General features: G+C 33.3%; 3 protein-coding genes across 5 annotated transcripts; 1 reads left to right on the top strand and 2 right to left on the bottom strand.

Annotated features, from left to right (window-relative positions):
- Window positions 1–51: 51 nt before the first annotated feature.
- Window positions 52–3,235, bottom strand: LOC102613291 (hypothetical protein). Its single transcript, XM_006483360.4, has 8 exons — window positions 2,585–3,235; window positions 2,048–2,115; window positions 1,758–1,959; window positions 1,550–1,647; window positions 1,381–1,450; window positions 1,063–1,134; window positions 769–882; window positions 52–522 (listed from the first exon to the last, which is right to left on the bottom strand). Exons 1-8 carry the CDS (start codon window positions 2,987–2,989, stop codon window positions 463–465), a joined length of 1,089 nt encoding a protein of 362 aa, XP_006483423.1. The 5' UTR covers window positions 2,990–3,235; the 3' UTR covers window positions 52–462.
- Window positions 3,236–3,878: 643 nt separating this feature from the next.
- On the bottom strand, window positions 3,879–10,498 carry LOC102614071 (uncharacterized). Of its 3 annotated transcripts, XM_006483363.4 has the most exons (18): window positions 10,270–10,498; window positions 9,987–10,194; window positions 9,730–9,892; window positions 9,501–9,637; window positions 9,230–9,333; window positions 9,056–9,151; window positions 8,459–8,552; window positions 7,553–7,673; window positions 7,265–7,464; window positions 6,875–6,966; window positions 6,718–6,773; window positions 6,010–6,099; window positions 5,804–5,903; window positions 5,379–5,483; window positions 5,238–5,310; window positions 4,707–4,870; window positions 4,472–4,526; window positions 3,879–4,295 (listed from the first exon to the last, which is right to left on the bottom strand). In XM_006483363.4, exons 1-18 carry the CDS (start codon window positions 10,270–10,272, stop codon window positions 4,240–4,242), a joined length of 1,917 nt encoding a protein of 638 aa, XP_006483426.1. In that variant the 5' UTR covers window positions 10,273–10,498; the 3' UTR covers window positions 3,879–4,239. The 3 variants fall into 3 exon arrangements, with proteins under 3 accessions (XP_006483426.1, XP_024956813.1, XP_015387321.1); XM_025101045.2 differs by lacking the exon at window positions 4,707–4,870; XM_015531835.3 differs by lacking the exons at window positions 3,879–4,295; window positions 4,472–4,526 and having other exon boundaries at window positions 4,727–4,889.
- Window positions 10,499–15,737: 5,239 nt separating this feature from the next.
- LOC102614356 (hypothetical protein) lies at window positions 15,738–16,097 on the top strand. The gene has a single exon (XM_006483364.2). The coding sequence runs from the start codon at window positions 15,738–15,740 to the stop codon at window positions 16,095–16,097; it is 360 nt and encodes a 119-aa protein (XP_006483427.1).
- Window positions 16,098–21,107: the final 5,010 nt, after the last annotated feature.

The following is a 21,107-nucleotide window of genomic DNA, read 5'->3' as shown; positions in this document are numbered from 1 at the left end:
CGTTCGTTCTCCAGAGATACCATGGAATGGAAACAAAACTGGAACTAATAGTGAAGGCACAAAATGGCGAAATTTTAACAAAAAAATGGTTTGACTTTAAACAATCGTAACACTCTTGCTTGAGGAAAAATTGTTTATCGATGCTTGCTTCGGTTGCTGAGGCAATAAGGAAATAGATTACACTTGTTGACTACCATAATATAGCTACAAACTTTTTCACCTTTCCAGCATCAAGAGGGCACACGGCAACTAAATACATCGTTTATTCGTTTTCAAGGATTTCCCCAACTTACGCCCATCTGTGTGCTTAGTCAAACTAACAAGATAGACATGATATTAAAGATTTTTTCTCCCCCCTAATTACCTTTTTAACATTTGACATCCATGTGAATATGGAGTGCTTGCTTCTTCAACTGAAACTGCTTTGTTTCTACGCCACTTCCGAACATCAGTATTTCCACTTTATGAACCCCAGTTTGGAATGTTTGCTGTGGCTTCATTCACCATTTTCACCAAAGTCACCTGCCATTATATAAAACAAACAATACACACGACTCAGGTCACTTATATTCTCGTACCATCACTCTGAGCAAATAAACTCATCTAAAATATCAGTTGCATAAAGTAAAACCACTTCATTTAAAATTATGTATGGACATGTTTGAAATTTCAGTAATCCAAGGAAACAATAGCTCTCTTTTCTATATGCTCCTGTTACGGTACCGATTTAGGTAGGAAACTTAGATTAGACAACGAGATTAAACATACCACACTTTCAGGAACACCAGGTGGAGGAAGGGGAAGGTTTCTTGGGGGCGGAACACTATCATAAGATCTTTTGTCGAACCTCCATTCTCCAATCTTCCCATAAGTCAGATGACCCTGAAAATCAAAGCAGAAAACTCGACACTGTGAGTGGAACAACAGATATCCTTTTCTTGTATATCACAATGAGAACTCCCAACATATCAAAATGTTGGAGCAAATACAATACAAAATCATTTTCTATGGTAAGAAACAGAACAAAGAGAATACATGAGAGATCAGTCACAAACAAAATACCTTCATATCATAGTCACATCCATAAGTATAATGGATTATAAACTTGTTGCTAACTTCTGTATCCCAGGGAGGCTGATATATGTAACAGAAAAGAGGTTAAAGGTGCTTGGAGTGTATTGGAATCAGGAAAAAAATTCACCACAAAGAAGTTATTAGATGAGAAAGTTCAGCAAGATTTTCGAGAAACAAAGATCGTGCCGAGGACAAGCAGTTTTAGTTTTCATTTTTATTTATTTGTTTATGAGAGCGAAATGCATGTTCTAGAGGGAAAGTGGAGCATAAATTGCCATTTAGACAGTGAGTAGCGTCTCATCCAACCTGAATCATGAAGTCTTTGTATAAGATGTTGCCAACACCATTCAGAGCAGAGGCAACAGCATAGGCATACCTATATTCACAAAACAAAATGGGGAAAAAAAGTCAAGAAATTAATGCAGCATTGCAACATAAAAATAACACATTATTTACTTAACTGGTAAAGCCTCACATTTCAAGCACCCAGCCAAAAGCTTTATCTGTCTCAGGATCCTTCTTCATTGCCAGGGAAACATTCATCCAAACGGGAGCAATTTTCTTAAGAGAATCCTAAAAATATTCACGAAAACCATAAACTAATTTTAAAAATTAAACGAAGGAGAGTCCAAAAACCAAAAGAGAACTCTGTCATAATAACCATAACGATTTGCAAAACACACCCTCCCAACTACGACAGGGGAGTTCCCAATTGGGTCAATATTGGTTATTGGTCCCATATCCTTGGGAAAGTACTTCCGCAGGACTGACTCATACTTTTTTGGTTCAATATAAAAGAAAGGAAATGCAGCTCCAAGCCCATCTTTAGATAAGTTTGGTATTGGCTTGACAATGATATGATCTGGTTCTGCCATCAGGATGTACCTACATTTATTTTTAAAACAGCATTAGTAAGTCGAATGCACTAACCAATTAACTCATCACTGAAGATATGGAGCCACAGATTTCATACTCTTCTTTTATGTCAGCTTTTTCGAGCCATTGTACAAATGCCCAAGGTCTGTTCAGGACTATATAACCCTGTGATTACAACATGCATCAGACACAATCAAAAGAAGCTAAAATTCATTTAAGACCAGCAAAAACACAGAAACAAAAATGAAGAAAATCTTAAACTTCAAGCTCACATACTAGAAGAATTTTGACATTCAATCAGTACTCCTCTAAATCTTAAGCAGTACATTCTAAATACTAATCAGTTAGCTAAGTATCTGCAAAATAAGCTCCAACTGAATTACTCGAAAAGCCAAAGCATGATATTTTCTTCATAATAATTTTCTTCAATTGGTTGCAATGACAAGAGGAAATCTTGAACCCCATAAACATTTGAACTATAGCATATGAACCAACCGCCGCCTACAGAACCCAACAAACATTTGATGATAAAAAATTAAATTGCCTCGAAATTAATCAACCAGAGCACAAACTCAGCTAATTCTACACACCCCATTTAATTTTTTTCTTGAAAAAAAAAAAGATGAACGAATACCTGATCCATGCCAGCGGGCAGAGGCTGAGCAATGAAAGTAGGGATCTCATCCATGTACTTATCAGGCTTCCCAGAGTGCAGGATTCGAGTAAAACCACCCATCTCAGAATTGGGTCCATTCTGAAACTTCTTGAACCAGTAATACATCACTCTACACTGCCACGTGTTATAAACGGAATCCGACGCCGTCATGGCCGTGTGAAAGAGCCGTTTGTTTGCAGCAGCACCATGTCTTCTGGATCTCTCCAGTGGCATCTCGATGACGGGATCCACCGAAATTGACGATGATGACGGGTTTGGGAAATCTTGCTTGAGAGGAGCATTTGCTGAGATGATTATGTTGTACGTTATCAGAGCTACTGAAAAAGTTACCAGTGTGCTGTAGAACAAATGTCCACAGCCCATCTTTTGTCGCGTCTTTTCTCTAATTCTTTCCTTCTTTCTTTCTTTACACTCGTTGCTTCTTCTCTTCTTATTTGTGTTATTTATTCGTGCCTTGCTTTACATAAGATAATCAAAGTCAATGTGTTTGTAATGTTTATTGCGTGAAGAATATGTAGAGTGAGAGACAGATAGCATGATGATGACAAAGATGATGGCTTTCAGAAAGTCGTCGAATAGTTGGTGAACAGGTGATGCCACGAGGTGGCCAGCAGTTTCAGGGAACAATTACTGATAAAATGGCACGGAGAACTAATTCTTTTGAAAGCTGACACAAAATGCAAACTGATAAAAGTACCGGAATGCCCTCATGCGAATTGCATAGCTGTGTATTGATGCATAATTGCATATTTATACCTTTGAATAATCCATTAATTGAAAAGAGGAACTATTATTTCCAACTCGACAACTACGAGACAGGTTGTTTGTTAGTTGTTACTGCGAATTGTTTTGGGATGGGACACCAACTCAGTCCAATGCAAATGTTTGGAAAACATTTACAATTTCTAGTCTCATCGTCTGTTCTAGGGAATTCAAATAGAAAAATTTTAAGAAAACAGGAGCAAAGAATTTTTTTTTAAAAAAAATTTAGAAAATACCAGTTGACAATTAGAGCCATGAAATTCGGATCGGATATAATTGCGAGTACTTGTAATTTAATATACGTTGGGTCCAGGCTGTTAGGCCTAAGAATCTTTATAAAATCAGTGTGATTACCAATCACCAACCTTCACCAGTAAAGATGGAACGCGAAATGCCAATATAATCCTATAATACTAACACAATTACGAGTGACGAGAAAAATTGTAAAAAAAAAAAAAAAAAGGTGAAAAAATTTACAAATTCTAACCGATAACCAAGAGTTATGAAGTTCGGATTTGCTGTAGTTGCAAAGTAATTGTAATCACTGTCACTCTATACGTATAAAATTATGGGATCTGATCCCACATCACAAGTCCCCCAATAAAAGCTTAACCGCGCACACCTGATCACGTTCGATAAAATTATATGAATTCTGTCTTTTTCCTCTTAATAAATATATATTTACTACATTAAAGTATTATATACACACGAGAAAGAAGCAGCTGTTGCTGCTATTACAAGGTTTCAGGAAAGAACCAAAACTCCCTGCGTGATAGTGGCCTCCAAGAGTTTCCGAAGAATGAGAAAACCGTACAACACAGGAGCTTCTATGAAATGCATGGTAATCACGTTTATCTCTCAACTGCCTCCTTTATGTGAGGAAACCTATGAGCCCACCGTGAATATCCTGGACAACATTTTGAACTCAGTATCTCGATATGACATGCCACTTCCGAGAAATTTCTCAAGAATTGGATAAATAATAATAAGAAATTCCAAAAAATATTAATTAAAATGGCAATAAGTCATTTGGCTCCAAGTTAAATGATGATAGCAATGTATTGAAGCAGAAAAAAGACAAACCAGCAGTAACTATCTCAAGAAGATCCATATCCTCTTTCTTGCCGTATGGTGCACCCTGCAACAGTTCAAGATAGAACTTGTAAGCTGACAATTAAAGCAATACCACAAGAAGCATATCAATGAAAGCCATAGAATTTTAGCTGCCATTGATTAAAGTAAAACCGAAAATATCCATGGCCCCTTGACCTCACACCAAGCATGTCCATCATATATGTACACACCCAAACGTATTTACCTGCCCCCATGAAGCCAAACTTCTAGCAAAAAGCCGAGACAGACTATTAACTGAGTTACTGTCGAAGTAGGTGTTATTTACAAGAGCCTCCTCTGACGTTGAATCAAATAAGAGTGCACAAATGCATGAAGCCATCATAATTATAGTCGGGTCATTACTGTCCTCTGAAAACAGAATTTAATTCTAAAAAAATGTCAGGAACTTTTAATTGTTAAGCATAAAACTCTCTTCATGGTTACAGAATTTGCATGTATCAACCGCAAAGGAAAATTTCATTTTCAGATGAAGTTTAAAAGATATTATCCAGGCTGTTAGGTATAGCAGATCAAAAGCTATTAATGTTTAGAGACCCATCAAATAGCTACATGCTGCACAGAGAAACTAAAATCATGACTTTGACAGACTTTTACTGAATCAAATTTCTCTGGAAAGTTAAGCTTGGACTACCTAAACATACAAAAGCATGGGAACAATGTTATCCTATTTTATTTTTCCCAAATGATAATGAAAAAGCAATTAATGAAATGGCACCTGTCCAATACGCCAGTGCTTTCAAAAGGTGAATGGAAGTTGATTCATCCATTGGAAATCGCACTTGCTCTTTCTGTCAATAAAAAGAGGGAGGTGTTAGTATATTGCATGTTATATGTAATACGATAATGACAATACTACCTTCAAAAGAAGATTCAAGATCGTATCACATGCCAGGAAGATACAACCATCATCCTCGACCGTAACACGACCAGGCCCAATCAACTTGATTAGGCATTCGGCCACCTGCAAATTGAATGGAAGCAATGAAAAAGTGTAGTGACGATAAAAGAAAAATGTTAAGGTAGATCAAGACAATGGATCAAGCCATGCAAAAAAAAAAAAAAAAAAATTAATTGAATGCATAATGATCCCTTCGACATTTTCAAAATCAGTGTCTACTAAATATTCCAAATGCAGCTATAATACATAATAACCAAGTCAACAATACTGAAGCTGATGAAAATTTAATGTCGTAATATCGTAATCAATTAGTGGTAAAGATAAGGCATTAGGGATAAAGATCTAATGTAAGAGAATAGATTAATCAATAATTCAAAACTTACAGCTTTATACATTCCAGAGGACACTAAATCTTTACATCCTTCAATCTCCATTGTAGTTTGGCAAAGCATTGGAAGCAAAAAGAAAACGGAATAGAAAGGGCTGTCATTTTGGAATATATTGGACAATGTCATTATAGATACACAGTCAGCCAACAAGTCAATTGCTTATTGATCCATTCAGAAACAAGACTGAAAAATTTTCAAACCTTGGCTCATCTTCACCTTCAATCGAAAGCATATGCTGCAAAAGTTCTCTCACCTTCTCTTTGCAAGCATGGGGCGTTTCTGCAAGATAGCTGAGGCAACCAAAGGATCATGCCAGGCGCATAATAAAGTTTCATAAGTAATTTAGTATAAAACCCAACAGATATACACACTTTGTACAACTGACTTTAGCTTTTCATGGTAGCAGCCATTTTTATGGAAAAGAACTTTACTGTTGTTTATAAATCTAGCTTTATCTATAGAAATTTATTAAAAAAAAAATCACAGCAATTATAGAAACCCCAACTAATTTACTCAAGAAGGCCTACAAGAGAGTATTGTGAACTGTCCCATCAAGCAGCATGCACGTCATACAAAGTTCAACACCAGTCGGCAGTCAAGTATCATGTTTCCCAAATAAAAACTTCAATTAACATGTAACAAATCATGGAACAAATAAGCAGGTTTAATATATCTATAAAACTGAATCGGTGATATTGAATTAAAAAGTTTAAAATAAAATGTTAGGAATGTAGAATATTACAATACACCGCCTTGCACAGAAAAGAAGGCACAGATGATGAATTATTGATCATAGAGTTAGAACTTCATCAATCCAAAATGTAAGCAACATTTAATTTGTAATGGTATTCATTTTAATTCACTGAGAAACCACAAAGAAGAATCAGCAGAAGAAGAAATTAGCACACCTCCCAACAAGCCGCACTGAAGCAAGGAGGTCATTTCCTTTCTTCCGTTCATGTTCCTGTAGAATAAAACTATTAGAACAAGACAAGGACTGTTTTTTTTCTTTTTTTTTGGTTTGAGGGAAAGGACAGTGATATTTCAATGATATCAAATCATTACCTTTGCATCTTGCAGATACTCTAGAACTACACCAATTGTCTCGTTAAGCCCATTCATCACCTTCATGAAAGTATTATCATCAATAAGGCCTCCTGTGAACAATTCCCCATGAAAATAAATTCATTAAAGCAAAAGAGAGAAGGTAGGAAGCCTTGAGAAAATGGGTTCCATTCAAACAAATTTGGTGAGTGGTGATACGTCATTGAGTAATTACTTATTAATATACACATCAAATGCTGTGAAATTATGACAATACGGTATGCATGCAAAGTTAAAATTCTTCAACTAAACATAAATGATCGATTTCTGAACATTACTTTATATCCTTAAGCAGAAGGAGAGCATTCGTTATTATCTCAACTCAGTAATCTCTCTGAAAAGCACATATACCTTCGCTTTCAGCAATATTTGATATCAATCTGATGATCTTCTCCACTAACGAAAAGGCAATAGCCACATTACGCTGCTTTGAGAAAAAACTTTCAGCAGTTGATGAAGTATTCTTTGACGCTTCATATTTCAAATATGCCAGCTCATTCAGCAGAACAGCAATCTCAACCCTTGATGACTCTAGAACCAGCAATAGGCACCTGCAAAAAAGAATTGGCCTGAAACTGAAACCATTGACCAGCGAGTAATTGTTTTTGTTGAACAAACATATAAAAATGCAAAACTTACCTATCTGAAGGAATAGAATCTTGTATATCAGGTAAGTCAATCTTACCAATCAGCCACTCTTCACCCTTGATAGAAACAATAGATTCAGCCAAAATAAGGGCCTGAAGCTTTTCTGCAGGAGCTGTTTATTGGAATTTTTTTTTTTTTTTAGGGGGTAGGGGGGGGCCAAAAAAACATGAAAGAGGTTAACATGAAATTGAAAATTTGAGCTCCAAAAAATTGTGTAAGAAGACAAATAAAATTAAATGGCAATTTCATTTTGCTCGAAAATGATCAAATCTATTGAAGCAAAAAGAAAATGGGACTCTTCATCCACCTAATACATACAATATACTAGACAGAGTGCTCTCCCACCTTCACAAGCATTCATCCAAATTGCATTTGGACATTCTCAAATGTGCATCAATTGCAATAATTCAATACACAAGACATTAAGCATCAACGAAGCACTTTTTAAATGCCATATCACACCTTACATGTCCATTCTCAACAACAATTATGATAAACACAACAAACTGAATGGATGCAACCCTAAAGGAAAGGAAATCAGGACAAAACATATAGCTGGCAGCCCCGTAGATAATTAACAAACAACTAAGACAATCGACTTCAAACATGTGTCCTGACCAGGAAAGAGCTAACTAATAGCAGATGATACAACAGCCATTTCATGACACAAAACCTACGGGCTCAAGACTCTATATATATATATAGAGTAGTTTTCTGGTCATGGATTTTAAAGTACGGGAAAGTCCGGGAAAGCTTTAAAACCATGCGGTTTTAAAGGTTTCCCGCACTTTCCCGAACATTTCTCTATATATATATATGTGTGTGTGTGTGTGTGTGTGTGTATTTCACACAAAGAGAGAGAGAGTGCATGATATTAGATAAATTACATCAACATACCAACGCGGTTCTGTAAAATGGCCACAACACCAACACGCATATACATTGACCATTTGCTATCTGGCATTACTCGAAGAGCTTCATGAAGCAGTGCCTGAAAATAGACATGACCCCAACGAGTTCAAACAATGAAACAAGCAGTAAAAGGGAAAAATAAGAATATGCAGAAAAGTTTAAGAAACTTTTTGATCTCTTCATTAAAAAAAGAAGAAGCAAACCTATCACAGCATACAAAACTATCTTATAGAAAACATTAACTTTGAAGTAAGATCGGTCATAAAGATAGGAAATTCTCAGTTTAAGTCGCATATCCCTAAACTTAACAAAGTCATATCCGTGCTTTTTGGTATTTTAGTGACATACTCAATTTAGCAAAGTGAGTATGTATGTAGGTATGTATGTTTCACTTGTTACATGATCAACATATAATTTGTCGTATATTTTCAAAATTGGAACTGAAAAGGTTTCAATATTTTACCCTGTGAACTATAAAACAGACTGTTGAAAATTTGAGCAAGTTGAGCAAGCGGAGCTCTTAAATGAGTTTCTAACCCAAAAAATAAAAATAAAAGAGAGATAAGACAAATGAGAGCATACCGAGTAATTCGAAGAAAGAACAGCAGTGAGTAAATGAAGTGATTCAAACTTTAGCGCATTGTGCAACACAGCAAATTCCCTAGCTACTACAGTCACCTGAAACGAAAAAGAATGCTTTGAAATGTCCGATCACCACCAGAAATAATATACAGGTTACAGAAGAGATGTACTTACTATTGTTGAAAGCTCTGATAAATAGTCATTTGTGATGATTTCTAGAGACAGCTTACTTAACATCAATTGCAGAAGCCTAATAGCAAGTTCCATTAAACGAGAACCTATTTAACATGATACCGTGTTAATTCTCTTTTACCTTAGAAGAATGAAGAACTCCATAAAATTTATGTTGATATAAATTTTATAATATGGGATGCTGTAGAGGTGAAAATTAACGGAATCCTCATAAAAATGCAGTCAAAGTTTAGTAAACAGTAAAACAAATCACCATCTGCAAAAGTAGACATTTGGAAAGCCAGCACTTTCATGCCTCCAGACTCATACAATGTTGTGACTCCATCGCCAGTAGCATTGGTTACTAAATACAGAAATTCGTAGCATTCTTCAAGAATGGATGTGCCTGACCTGCATTTCAAGAAAGCAAATTATAGAGTTAAGGTAACCAACAAACAGTCTGAAATTCAAAAATCAATAGCTACAAAGTATGTGAAGCTTACTCCTTTAGCATTAATTCGAGTATCGGCGGAACCTTTGAAACCATGTCTTCTGAAGAAGCAATCTCAGGAACGCGGCAAAATGCAGCAAGAACTGTAACTGATAGCTGTAAATATGCATCGCGATTCTCGCTCGAATTGCCACTATTGATTCCTTTCCCCAATCCTGAAATAAAAATTACCATATTGCACTTTGAAGTGCAAATTAACGAATGATTCGGTTAAAACGGATAAGGAATAATAATAAGAGAGAAGATTACCGGTCCGCAAGAGCCGGTCGAGGAACCGCGGGCCGACGGCGTCATAGATTTTACGCAGCGAAACAGCGTCGTCGCCTTTGCAGAATTTGGTAACGACGAGCAGACCAGCAAGGCGCTGCTCATCTCTCTCGCCTTTCAATAGCTTCAAGCAATCGTCTAACGACGGAGAGGGAGCTGATTCTTCCGGCTGTGAGTGTGACCGATAGTCCTGCAAACAAATACAGAGAGAGAAAATTAAGAGATGAGATATTGGAGAAAGCTTGATGAGTGGCTCAGTGCTAACCATTGTTGATTAAAGCGAAGCTTGGTAAGTGGAGACGAGTAGCCGTCTATTGCAGGAAATTGTTTTGGAGAGTATTTTGATTCAGTTTTGTTTATGGAATTTGAATTTCATTGTAGAGGGTTCGAGAGGCGGCTGGCGGTTTGTTTTGTTTTGTTTTGTCTCCACTCCATAGTCTTGCCGGTGAACGATTCGAGTACAGTTACTCTGCCTATGGGTACTCAGGTTGGCCAATCAATTGATGCCAATTCTCGCTGCTTTTTCAACTTTCGGTTTGTGTCAAATGGGTTACGCCATCAAATCCTATGATGGGCCTGCCTCGTTTTCCGTCAAGTCCAGTCCATAAGTTGTCTTGACTACTTTTAATTTTGTGTTGAGGCTAGCAAATTTTGACTAGCAGCATTTTTCATTTTTAAAACTAAGAAAATTATCACTTGTATCTTTACTTTTTTATTAAATATATTACAACACTTTAAATGTTTATCACTTATCCACCTTAAGTAAGCTGAAGTATTTACCGACCATTAATCTGTTAGTTGTCGTTTAGTGATGACGTCATAAGAGTAATATGATATTATGATCTTTTAAGAGCATCTCCAAAAAACTCTTCAAATAAGATTCTACTTCTTATTTGAAGAGCTATATTAATATTAAACACTCCAAAAGACACGTTAATTTAGATTCTTCAAATAATATTTGTTTCTCACGCTTCAATATTGCCGAGTGAGTTTCTCCCTCTTCTATTAATATTTTATTATTATTTATTAAAAAGATAAGACTGCAATAATTATTATTTATGTTTCTTTTAAAAAATATAATAACAATTCAATTTAATAGTGGGAAATATTTGATTTATTCTTATTTGGTGAGTCTTTTGGAGGGAATTATATTTTTTTTATACACTTATTTGCCACATCAGTAAGCAAATTGAAATTTAAAGAGTAAAATTTAAAGACTCGTTTGGAGATGCTCTAAGGTAGAAGAAGTTTTGATTAAAAAAAAATGATTGCTTGGTAAAAAAAAAAAAAAAGACACATTGTCCAATTTACCTAATAAAAAATGACTTATCATCCCATTTACAGGACGACGACATCCAGTGAAAATAGAATAAGTTGATAAAGAAAAACATGTCGTACTGTTTACCTCATAAGAAAGGATATGTCGTCCCATTTATCGAATCATGACACCATCGATGTGAAATGGCATTATTTAACTGAAACTTTAAAAAAAAAAAAAAATTGCTCCTTTGCGACCAAATTTGTTCCTTCAAGCTTTAACCCGAATTTTTTAGGATTTGCTCCTCCAAGCTCCAACTTGAATTATTTACAGCATAATATGTATAATTATTAATAATATGTACCGTTAATAATTTTTATGATATAACATAGATAATTTCTTAAGGTATAATTGTTAATAATATGTATTATGATTAATGAAATAAAAAAAAATTGTGCATTGAAAATTTACCTTAATTTTGAAGACAATTCTGTCTTTTTACCTTAATTTAAGTCTCGGGGGCAAAATTATCAATTTGCTATAATTTTGTTAATATACAAACAATGACTAACGGTTTTGTGAACGGTAGACACGTTTTGACAACTTAGGATGTACGACTGATACACATTAAAAGTGTTATAATATGTTTGATAAAGGTGTTTTTCAAAATCTAATTTTGAGAATCGGTTCTATTATAAAAATGCATAACTATCTTTATTAATTAGAGAGTAAAATCATTAACTTTAAAAATATTATCATTATTACCAATTATATTGAGATAACAAAATAAAAAATAAAATTAATAGTATAAAATATTTATTTTAGTTATTAATTATTATTTATACACAATAAAAAAATTATATACATGTTTAATAATGTGTTAGTAAATTTTTTTCACGCTATATTCAATTCATTCATTTATATTCTTACAGCAATTTAACAATAAAATTTACTAAACATATACGACTGCTTCAAAAACCTGCAATACTTTTAAAAATAAATTGTGCCAAATATTTAATCGATTCTCTTAACAGTTGGTATTTCTACAGCACATCTAACAACGATTATTCTAAAAATTACAACATTACCAAATTAGCCCTTAATGAATTTGGAATATTGATCATATTGTCACATTCGCTATTGTGTGCGACATGCCACGTATCACTTAATTATTGGTTGGCATTCCGTCGCTCGACCAATGATCAAATGGTACGTGATTCTAATATGCACCAAGGCACGCACTTGATTGAATTTCATAAATCTATCAAGGAATTACAATGTACTGATGCCTAAGTTAGGTATTTTTCTTTGGAGCACATTAATGCAAGGTTAAGAATTAAAAACAATCATATTTTAATATATTTACCACCAATCAAGTTAATGTAATTTATTTTGAAGAAGTTAAAATCACGAGAGAATTTCAATCCATTAGTGCTATATTTTCACTTATTTAGTATTTGTCTTAGTATTTATCATAAGTATTTTAAATGTAATGAGTGAGTTTCTTATTTGAACACCATGAAAAAAGTTATATATGCCATGATTATTCTTTTAAGGAAAATGTCAAATTACTTGAGTTTAAGTTACCATAAAAGATAATGGTTAATGTTGAGTAAGTGAGATTTATATTCTCTCATTTAAACTTCTAAAAAGAAGAAAAAAAAAAGAAACTTTATTATTAAGGGCATTATGTGGTATGTTAGTTCATTAATATAAATACACACTTGAAATGAGTATCTCATTTTGATTAAGTGAGATGCAGAATAAAGTACCAATTGCCATGTCATTTTAATACGCATACAACCAATTTGGTCACGTATTCATTTTTTTAAAAAAATTAATAAATCATAATAGCGGATCCAATTGGGTTGTCTAATCAACATCCCTTGCTAATTCAAGAGATTAAACAAAGAAATCCAAAATCTTAGGATAAAATGCACCGAGCAAATAGAGCATCGATCGAATTTTTAACGTTACTATAACCATTAACAAAAATATAAATATCTAAGAGCCGAGCCGACGTTGGGAGGCAGGCATTGGTTAGCTGCTCGCATACGCTGCATCTCCCACGCTAACTTCAAAACACATGCCACGCGTCCCTTTTTAATCACTCGTTTTAGGAGACAAGGCACTATCAGCCAATTCGTATGCTTTTCGGCCGCGTTTGGACTTGCGTGTTGGTACTTAATTAGCTTTTACTTAACCGGCGGGATTAGAGAAATATAGTTACTACTACTCCACGTTGGACTTTGGACTCTTTTCAAAATAAGTAGAAAACCAGTCTCCTGTTTCCTAAACCAGAGCAGCAACCAAAGGCCTGAAAAGGCCCGCACTGCTGACTAGGTACTGACGAAGATTCTTTGTGGGCACAAGAGTAATATCGTAAGCAATACTTATCCGCAATATTAAGGTTTTTGGTTTTTATCATTTACGTCCTTATTGTTTGAGAAAAATAACTTAAAGACCCAAAGTTTTAAAAATATGACTTAAATCGCCTCTAATTGCATTTTGTGTCTGCTAGTATTTGAACAAACTTGACCTTTTGATTGAGTTCATGACTGTGAGAGTATTTCAGTTAAATGAAGATGGTAAGTTGTTTTAACCGATTGAAGATGATATCAGGGTATAAAAAACAGTAGTGATTTTCTTAAAACTTAAAATAAGAAAAAAAATTAATTTATTAATATGATGATTCCTTGAAAAATGACTCCCATACAGTGTCATGGACTGAAACAGCATTAATGGTGGTGACATCATTTACTTTTATATCCAATTTAATAACTTTTTGTAGATTTGATTTGGTTCAATTCTAATAACTACTTATATGGCTATATTTACTCATTTATTGATTTTTATAACTAATTTTAGCTTTACTGGGTGATAGTGGTGGTGGTGATGGTAGTAATAATAATAATATGATAATGAAGAACCTAAATAGTTTTTTTTTTTTTTGGGGGGGGGGGGGGGGGGGGGGGGGGGGCCAACATGAACTGGCTCTATTTACTGAGCAGACCTCTAATTTCTTCACCTACCAATCATAGAAAATGGTAGGACATGCTAGAGGGGATTCTGATGAAAACCCAGCGATACTTAAGTTAGCTATTTGATGTAGGAGAAAGATAAAATAAATTGACAAAACTAGATTTAAATTAAAGTTCTTCAATAGAGATTTGTGGTGCATCGTTGAATCGCGTGTGGAAAGGCGATTTAGTATAGTTTTTTGTAAAATCCAGTTGAACTGAATTAATTTACCTAAAAATTAAAATCAATTTGGACCGAATTGTGTTTCAATTCAATTTTTTAATCTTTTCCATTAAATCCTCCGTATTTTCCCCTCTTTTGGTTCTTGATTTTTTTTAGATTAAACCGATTGATTTGTTTAAATTTTAAAAACTAAATCGAAATTGTTAGTTTGGTTTGATTCTCATGTATTTTGTCCACCCTTGTAAAGAAGTAGAATGGTTTTTTCTCCTGTAAATTTTTTTTTTGGTTGATTTTACTAACCCTTTCTCTGATGCATTGTTTGGTTAAATACGTCTCTCTTAGTAGACAATTATCTCATGGGATTTAGGCCACCTTGACATTCAATCGTCAATTGTTTATGCATTTTATGGGTAATAATTATGTAGGATCATAGTTCATGTCTTAAGTACCTAAAAAAATAAGACACGTTTTGCACACATTTATCTTAGTGACTTGGACAAGTTGACCTTCAAGTCGAACAAGTAGATTCTCGAGTCATAAGAATTATAAGTCGGTTTATTTTGTTAATACAGTAGATTTTAAACGAGCTTGGCTCAACTATTTTCTTTGGTGACAAAAGAGAAATCCGTCAAAAACATTATGCATAAATGTTATTTTCAGGCTATTGTTAACTGGATCATGAGATATACCTATCAATCATGCTTGGTGAATTGTGATTGCCAAAAAAAAAAAAAAAAGAAGAATTTTAAGTAAATATTTTTAAAATCTCTAGTCTTTGAGTCTCTTTTGACAAGCAATAAGGACTCAAGTGATAAATATCTGATATTTTTTTCTTAAATAACATCGAAATTTAACTTTCACCGTCCAAAAAACGGCTCATATTCTCTGGATGCCGACTAAATTTTGACTTTCCAGCTACTTTACTAAAAAAACAAAAAAGAAAGATAATATTAGCCGTGAAATTGCATAATGAAATCCAAGAAAATTCTTTGCCGAAACTACCCTCGAGAAAGCAAAAAGGGCACGCGGATTTAACAGAAAACCACCATCCATCCACGCAAGCCCCACGGTTTCCATTTTGTCCACATTCATCGCCAATACTCGCTCGCGTCGCTATCCGTTACCGACCGTTAACTCCACCAAACTATTTATATCCCACGTGCCCACTCACCTCCCTTCCCGTCACCATTTTCACAGAACAAACAAACTCACACACACCAAGTTATTTATTTCCGATTTTCGATTCATTTTTCCTTGAAAAATTTGAGACAATGTACAGCGAATGTGTGTCTCCATCGTTTAAACACAGGATCAAATCATCCATTTGCTGTTTCGGTCGATCGCCTCACAGTAAGCTGAGGGCTCTCGACAGCGAAGACGACGACGTACTAAAGCAGCATCAGCCGAGGTCGCCGCGCTGGGGTATTTTCTCAATGATCGGTTCCAAGAATCGGAGGCGTCCGAATTCGGCCGATTTTAGGTACGACCCGTTGAGTTACTCGCTGAATTTCGAAGACGAGATGAGGAGAGACGACGCCGATGAGTTGCGTGTCAACTTCTCGTCGCGGCTGCCGGCATCGCCGTCGCAAGTGGCGCCAATTGTCTCTGGGGAGATTTTGGCTTGCTTGTAGTTGAAGAAGAGATTGTAAGTACATATATATCTGGAATTTGGAGTTGTGCAGATATAAATATAATAAATTATTATATTAATTAATGACGACTCTTCAAACTTCAATGATTGGATATTAATTGATGGGAGTCCCTATGTTACAATTAATGTAACATACACACTCAACAACAAACACATAAATGATGGACCCATACAATTTGTGTGGTTGTTATTGAGTGTGTATGTTACATTAATTGTAACATAGCATTTGCCTTAATTGATTATTATGGCGTTATGTGAGTTGTGTGCGATGATTAATCAGTCTTTTCACCGGTAAAATTTTTGTATAAGAACAAAAATAATCTTGCGAGTTGTAGCATAAGTCTAATAGAAAAGACCCAGGTATTTTTCTTGTAATGTGCCTTTTACTATGTGATGTGAGCCGATCTGAAATTAAAGAGTAAAGAATAAACAGTAAATACCTTCTTGGTTTCTTGCAGAAGTTATGAAAGTCAGGATTTGTTTTTCTGGGAATTTTGTGAGAGTTTGGTATTGAGGTGTTGGATCGATCAAGCTACAAATAATATTAAATATATATATATATATATATATATATATATATATATATATATATATAATTATGAAATAAAAATTAATGGTAGTATATGTTAAATATAATTTTTAAATAATAATTTTGATAAAAATATTATAATTTTTTTATCATAAAAGTAGTTAATTAAATCAATTTAACTTTCAAGTTACTACAGTTAATATTTATTAAATATTTTAATGTTATCTCAATACCAAACGGAGCGATAGAACAATGAGGTTTTTTGTTATATTTTCTAAGAACATTCATTGTTGATTTCACTATATGTGTTCAAATAACGAAAATCTAAACAGGATGACGAGATTTAATGTCGATATTTCCAAGAGGTGTTAAAATATGCCTTATACAAACACTATTAATATATACATTTATTATTATTATTATTACCACTACTACTACTAGTAATAGTACTATTTAGAGAGAATGCATGTTTGATTACATGTTTCATCCCTCCCTTAGGACTCCTAAGGGAGATAACATGTAAAGTTGATATTTTTGTTCATTTATTATTCTACTCTTTGGTAGAGGATTTTATGATATTTTTAAGTAGTTTGATGCCAAAATTCAAGAAAAGAAAAAAAAAAGATTAATTCTATGTAATAACGAAAAGAGCGCTTTCATTTTTTCATTTTCTTCTAATCTCAATAACCAAGTCAAATCTTAATTTAAATTGTAAAATATCACTTATTGAATGATTGTTTTATCCTTATGTTTACAATTAATTCTGCTATCTCTAAATAGGAGTGGTGAAACAAGTAATTAAAAATCTAGTAGGGATAGAAGTGATAAATATTATTTCTATCAAGGATGAAAAATGCATTCTCATCACTTTTCACCATGTGATGAGAATTTAAGACGAATGTTATAAGACCTGTGAGATTAAATGGTGAAAAGTTATTATTTCTACAATAATGTTAGAGATTCTAATATTTAGATCATGTGCCACTCATTTATTTAACGATGGATTTTATAACTTATAGAATTATTTAAACACCATTCAATGAATGAATATCACATAAATTGGGACTCAAATTAACACTTCAATGTTGAAACACTTAGCATTATATTTTCTTTCTACATCGATGTTATGGGAAGCGTTTCACCCCCCAACTGGTCTACTCATTTGTTAAAGACACTCAGATTTTCAATCTCTGTGTTCTCGATATCCACCGAGCTGTCATTTATGACCAAATTACTATAGAATTTGGGGTGTTTGTACCGAAAAGTTATTTGGGGTATGACAAAAAACTTCGAAGATTAAAAATAGGAAAGTTGAAAACTTATTAAGGTTTGTTAACAATGGTATGGATTTCTACAGCTACGTGTTTTAGGCTGCCGGTCTCTTTCACAACTAACGTGGAATAACTTTAACATTACGGCATAATTAATGAACTAAAAAAAAAAAAGATTTATGAGCAATGAGAATATAACGAGTAGATGACGATGAGAAAATGTTAAAACCTAAAAATGTGACGATAAAAGCGTAAAAAAGGACATGACACACATTAATTAGAAGTGGGTGAATGTGACAGAGAAATATCAAATGTTAATGAATATGTGTAAAGATTGTATCGTACAAAGTCATAAATTTCATAAACGATGTCTTGAAATAATCGATCCCACATGATGTATATCATCTGTTCGTTTTCTGTTTTTTGTCACTTTTTTTTAATATCCATTGTCAGCAGTAACCTGCTCAATGTTTATGCATTGAGTTGAAGCAAAACTGAGGTAGTAACACATAGTTTATGCATACATGTAGTTGTTCATTTAAGGCTAGTGCGTGGATTGAAGATCTAAGTTTCAAAATCCATACAAAAATTAAAAGAAGTTAATTAATTTGCTTGCTCACCCCCTAAGAAATCACATCATGAATTGAAGCCAACATCTAGTAGTTCCTTAAGAAAGAAGAACAATAATCATGATTCATCAATTATGCAAAAGGAAAATTTCGGTCTACCCTCTCGTGAAGTGACAGTTTTCAAATCATCCATTTGCTATTGAAAATATCAAGTTACCCTCCAAAACTTGTTATCTCTCTGTTGTTTTTAACGGTTAAAAGGATAAAATAGTATTTGCACATTTTCATAACAGTTAATTAACAAAAAAATGTCAAACCTAGGTAGATTAGTTTTCATGGATCTAAATCTTTCTAAATTTTTTAAAACACACATAAATATTTCAAATATTTATAGTGTACTCCCTAATACTTTAAAATATTTTTATTTTGGGCCTATATGACTAGTTTTTTTTGAACGAATTAAATTTAACCTTTTCCGTATTTAAAAAAATTATTTTAAAAAATAAATATAGAAATTAATTAAAAGCCACAAATGGAAAAAGAATAATATTTTACCTTTTTTCATATTTTTTATTATTATCATTATTATTCTTTTTTCATTTTGTAAAGGTACTTCAATAAAATATAGATATAAAAAAAAGAAAGGAAAATCAAAGAACAAAAGAAAAATGCTACTGGAGCTATATACATGAAAGAAAAGAAAAAATGAAGGAAAAAAATGAAAAAGGAGTAAGGATGAGAAAAATGAAATGAAAGAAAAAAAAATGTCACTGGAGTCGTGTACATGAAAGAAAAAGAAAAAAATGTAGAAAAAGACGAAGGAGTAAAGATGAGGCAAAAATAAATGAAAGGAAAAGATGAAGGAGTAAGGATGAGAAAAAAAAAAGATGAAGACAAATAAAAATGAAAAAAAAGACGAGATGGTGTGGTTTTTAATTTGAAAATTTGATCTTGATGACATTATCGTAATTTACGTATGATGGCATGTCTTGTAATTTGTTGAACTAACATGTCTAATTTTAGAAAACTATCAATTAATTTAGGTCCATTAAGTCATTTCAACACTTTATTTTTAATTTATTTTTCAATGACTAGTAATACATTAACTACTTTTTTTCATTTTCCAATGATTAGTTATACATTAACCATTTCTTTTTAACCTCACAATGTCGTTATAGGAATATTCTGTTAAGGTAGGGGTACTTTCGTACTTTTATGAGTCAACGACGGTCAATGATTAAAAATAATGAGTTTTAAGGATAACTTGATATTTTTAATAGTAAATGGGGCGATTTAAAGATTGTCACTTCACGAGAAGGGTAGACCGAAATTTTTCCTTATATAAGTTTGTCTCTGCTTTTTCTTTCCAAGTCTCCCTCTATTAGCTAGAATTAATCATCTTAACCAAGAATGGAAATTGATATCCTTAAGTTCCATTAGCTAGAATAATCTTAGTATCTTACCCAACAACACGAATTGATGTCCTCAAGTTGGGCCAATCTTGAAAATGTATAATAAAGCCACAAATGTTATGAGCAGACATGACAGATTTAGAGAAAACTCGCCAGATTGGTTCTCCTTGTCAGTGGCGGATCTAAAAAAATAATTTACCGGGGCTAAATTAGATAATAATAAAATATAAAAAATTAAAATTTTGAATATATAAAATATTTATAATTAGTCTCTACGCATTTTTATATTTTAAAAATGTTATGCAATAGACTCATTATCAATATTATTAAATTTATTGTTTCTTATATAGACAACCAAACTATCACTTATCCCATCCGATTCCAAAGATGATCCTTCATGAGTTTTATTACTGAAAATATTTGTTCTACTATTATTATATAAACTGGAAGAATTAACCATATTTTTTAGAATATAAAATATTTTGAATAGTGAGCTATCATTATTTTTAATTAAAATATATGTTTTTATATTTTTTAAAAGTCAAAGTTTAAATTTTATGGGTTTTACATTTTATAGTGACTATTTTAATAAATTCAATAGGGTAATTAAAAAATTAAAATATTTTTTCTTTTATTTTTAAAATTTTTTTTTGGCCAGTGGGGGCTCGAGCCCCCACTAGTCATGTGCTGCATCCGCCTCTGCTCCCTGTGCTGATGAGCACATGCCAATTGGCTTTTGTCTTTTTGGTTAAGCGCTTTAATTAATCTGATTAATTCTAAGTTTTGGTTTAAGTTGGCATTAAGCAACCCACCAGTGCAGCTGTACAATTGAAGTCCACTTTGTTACAATTAGCAATTACTTGCATCCACGAAGCAGAATGTGTCTCTTGGCTTCGTGGCTCGTGCCAGCTTCTTTCATTTTGTCTTTTTAAACATGAAACCTAATCTTTTTCTTTCGTAAATTATACATTCTATAACCCTTTTTTTCAATGGCAACCACGTTCTTATCTTGTGCAAATTAACATCTGAGCGTCTCCATTTGAACCAAATTGTCAGGTTAGAAATTAGAACCGATTCGGTTAAAATGCATGTCCCTTTGACTTTGCCGTAAATCTCTTCAAATTATTATGAATTGAACTTACTAGCATCACCCCACAAAATTCGGATAATGTTAAAACGTTAAAAGGAACCCTTTCATCCGATTATTTA

The sequence above is a fragment of the Citrus sinensis genome, chromosome 1, assembly GCF_022201045.2.
Source record: "Citrus sinensis cultivar Valencia sweet orange chromosome 1, DVS_A1.0, whole genome shotgun sequence".
Lineage (NCBI taxonomy): Eukaryota > Viridiplantae > Streptophyta > Magnoliopsida > Sapindales > Rutaceae > Citrus > Citrus sinensis.
The sequence above is the reverse complement of the archived record's forward strand: the minus strand, read 5'-3'. Positions and strand labels throughout refer to the sequence as shown.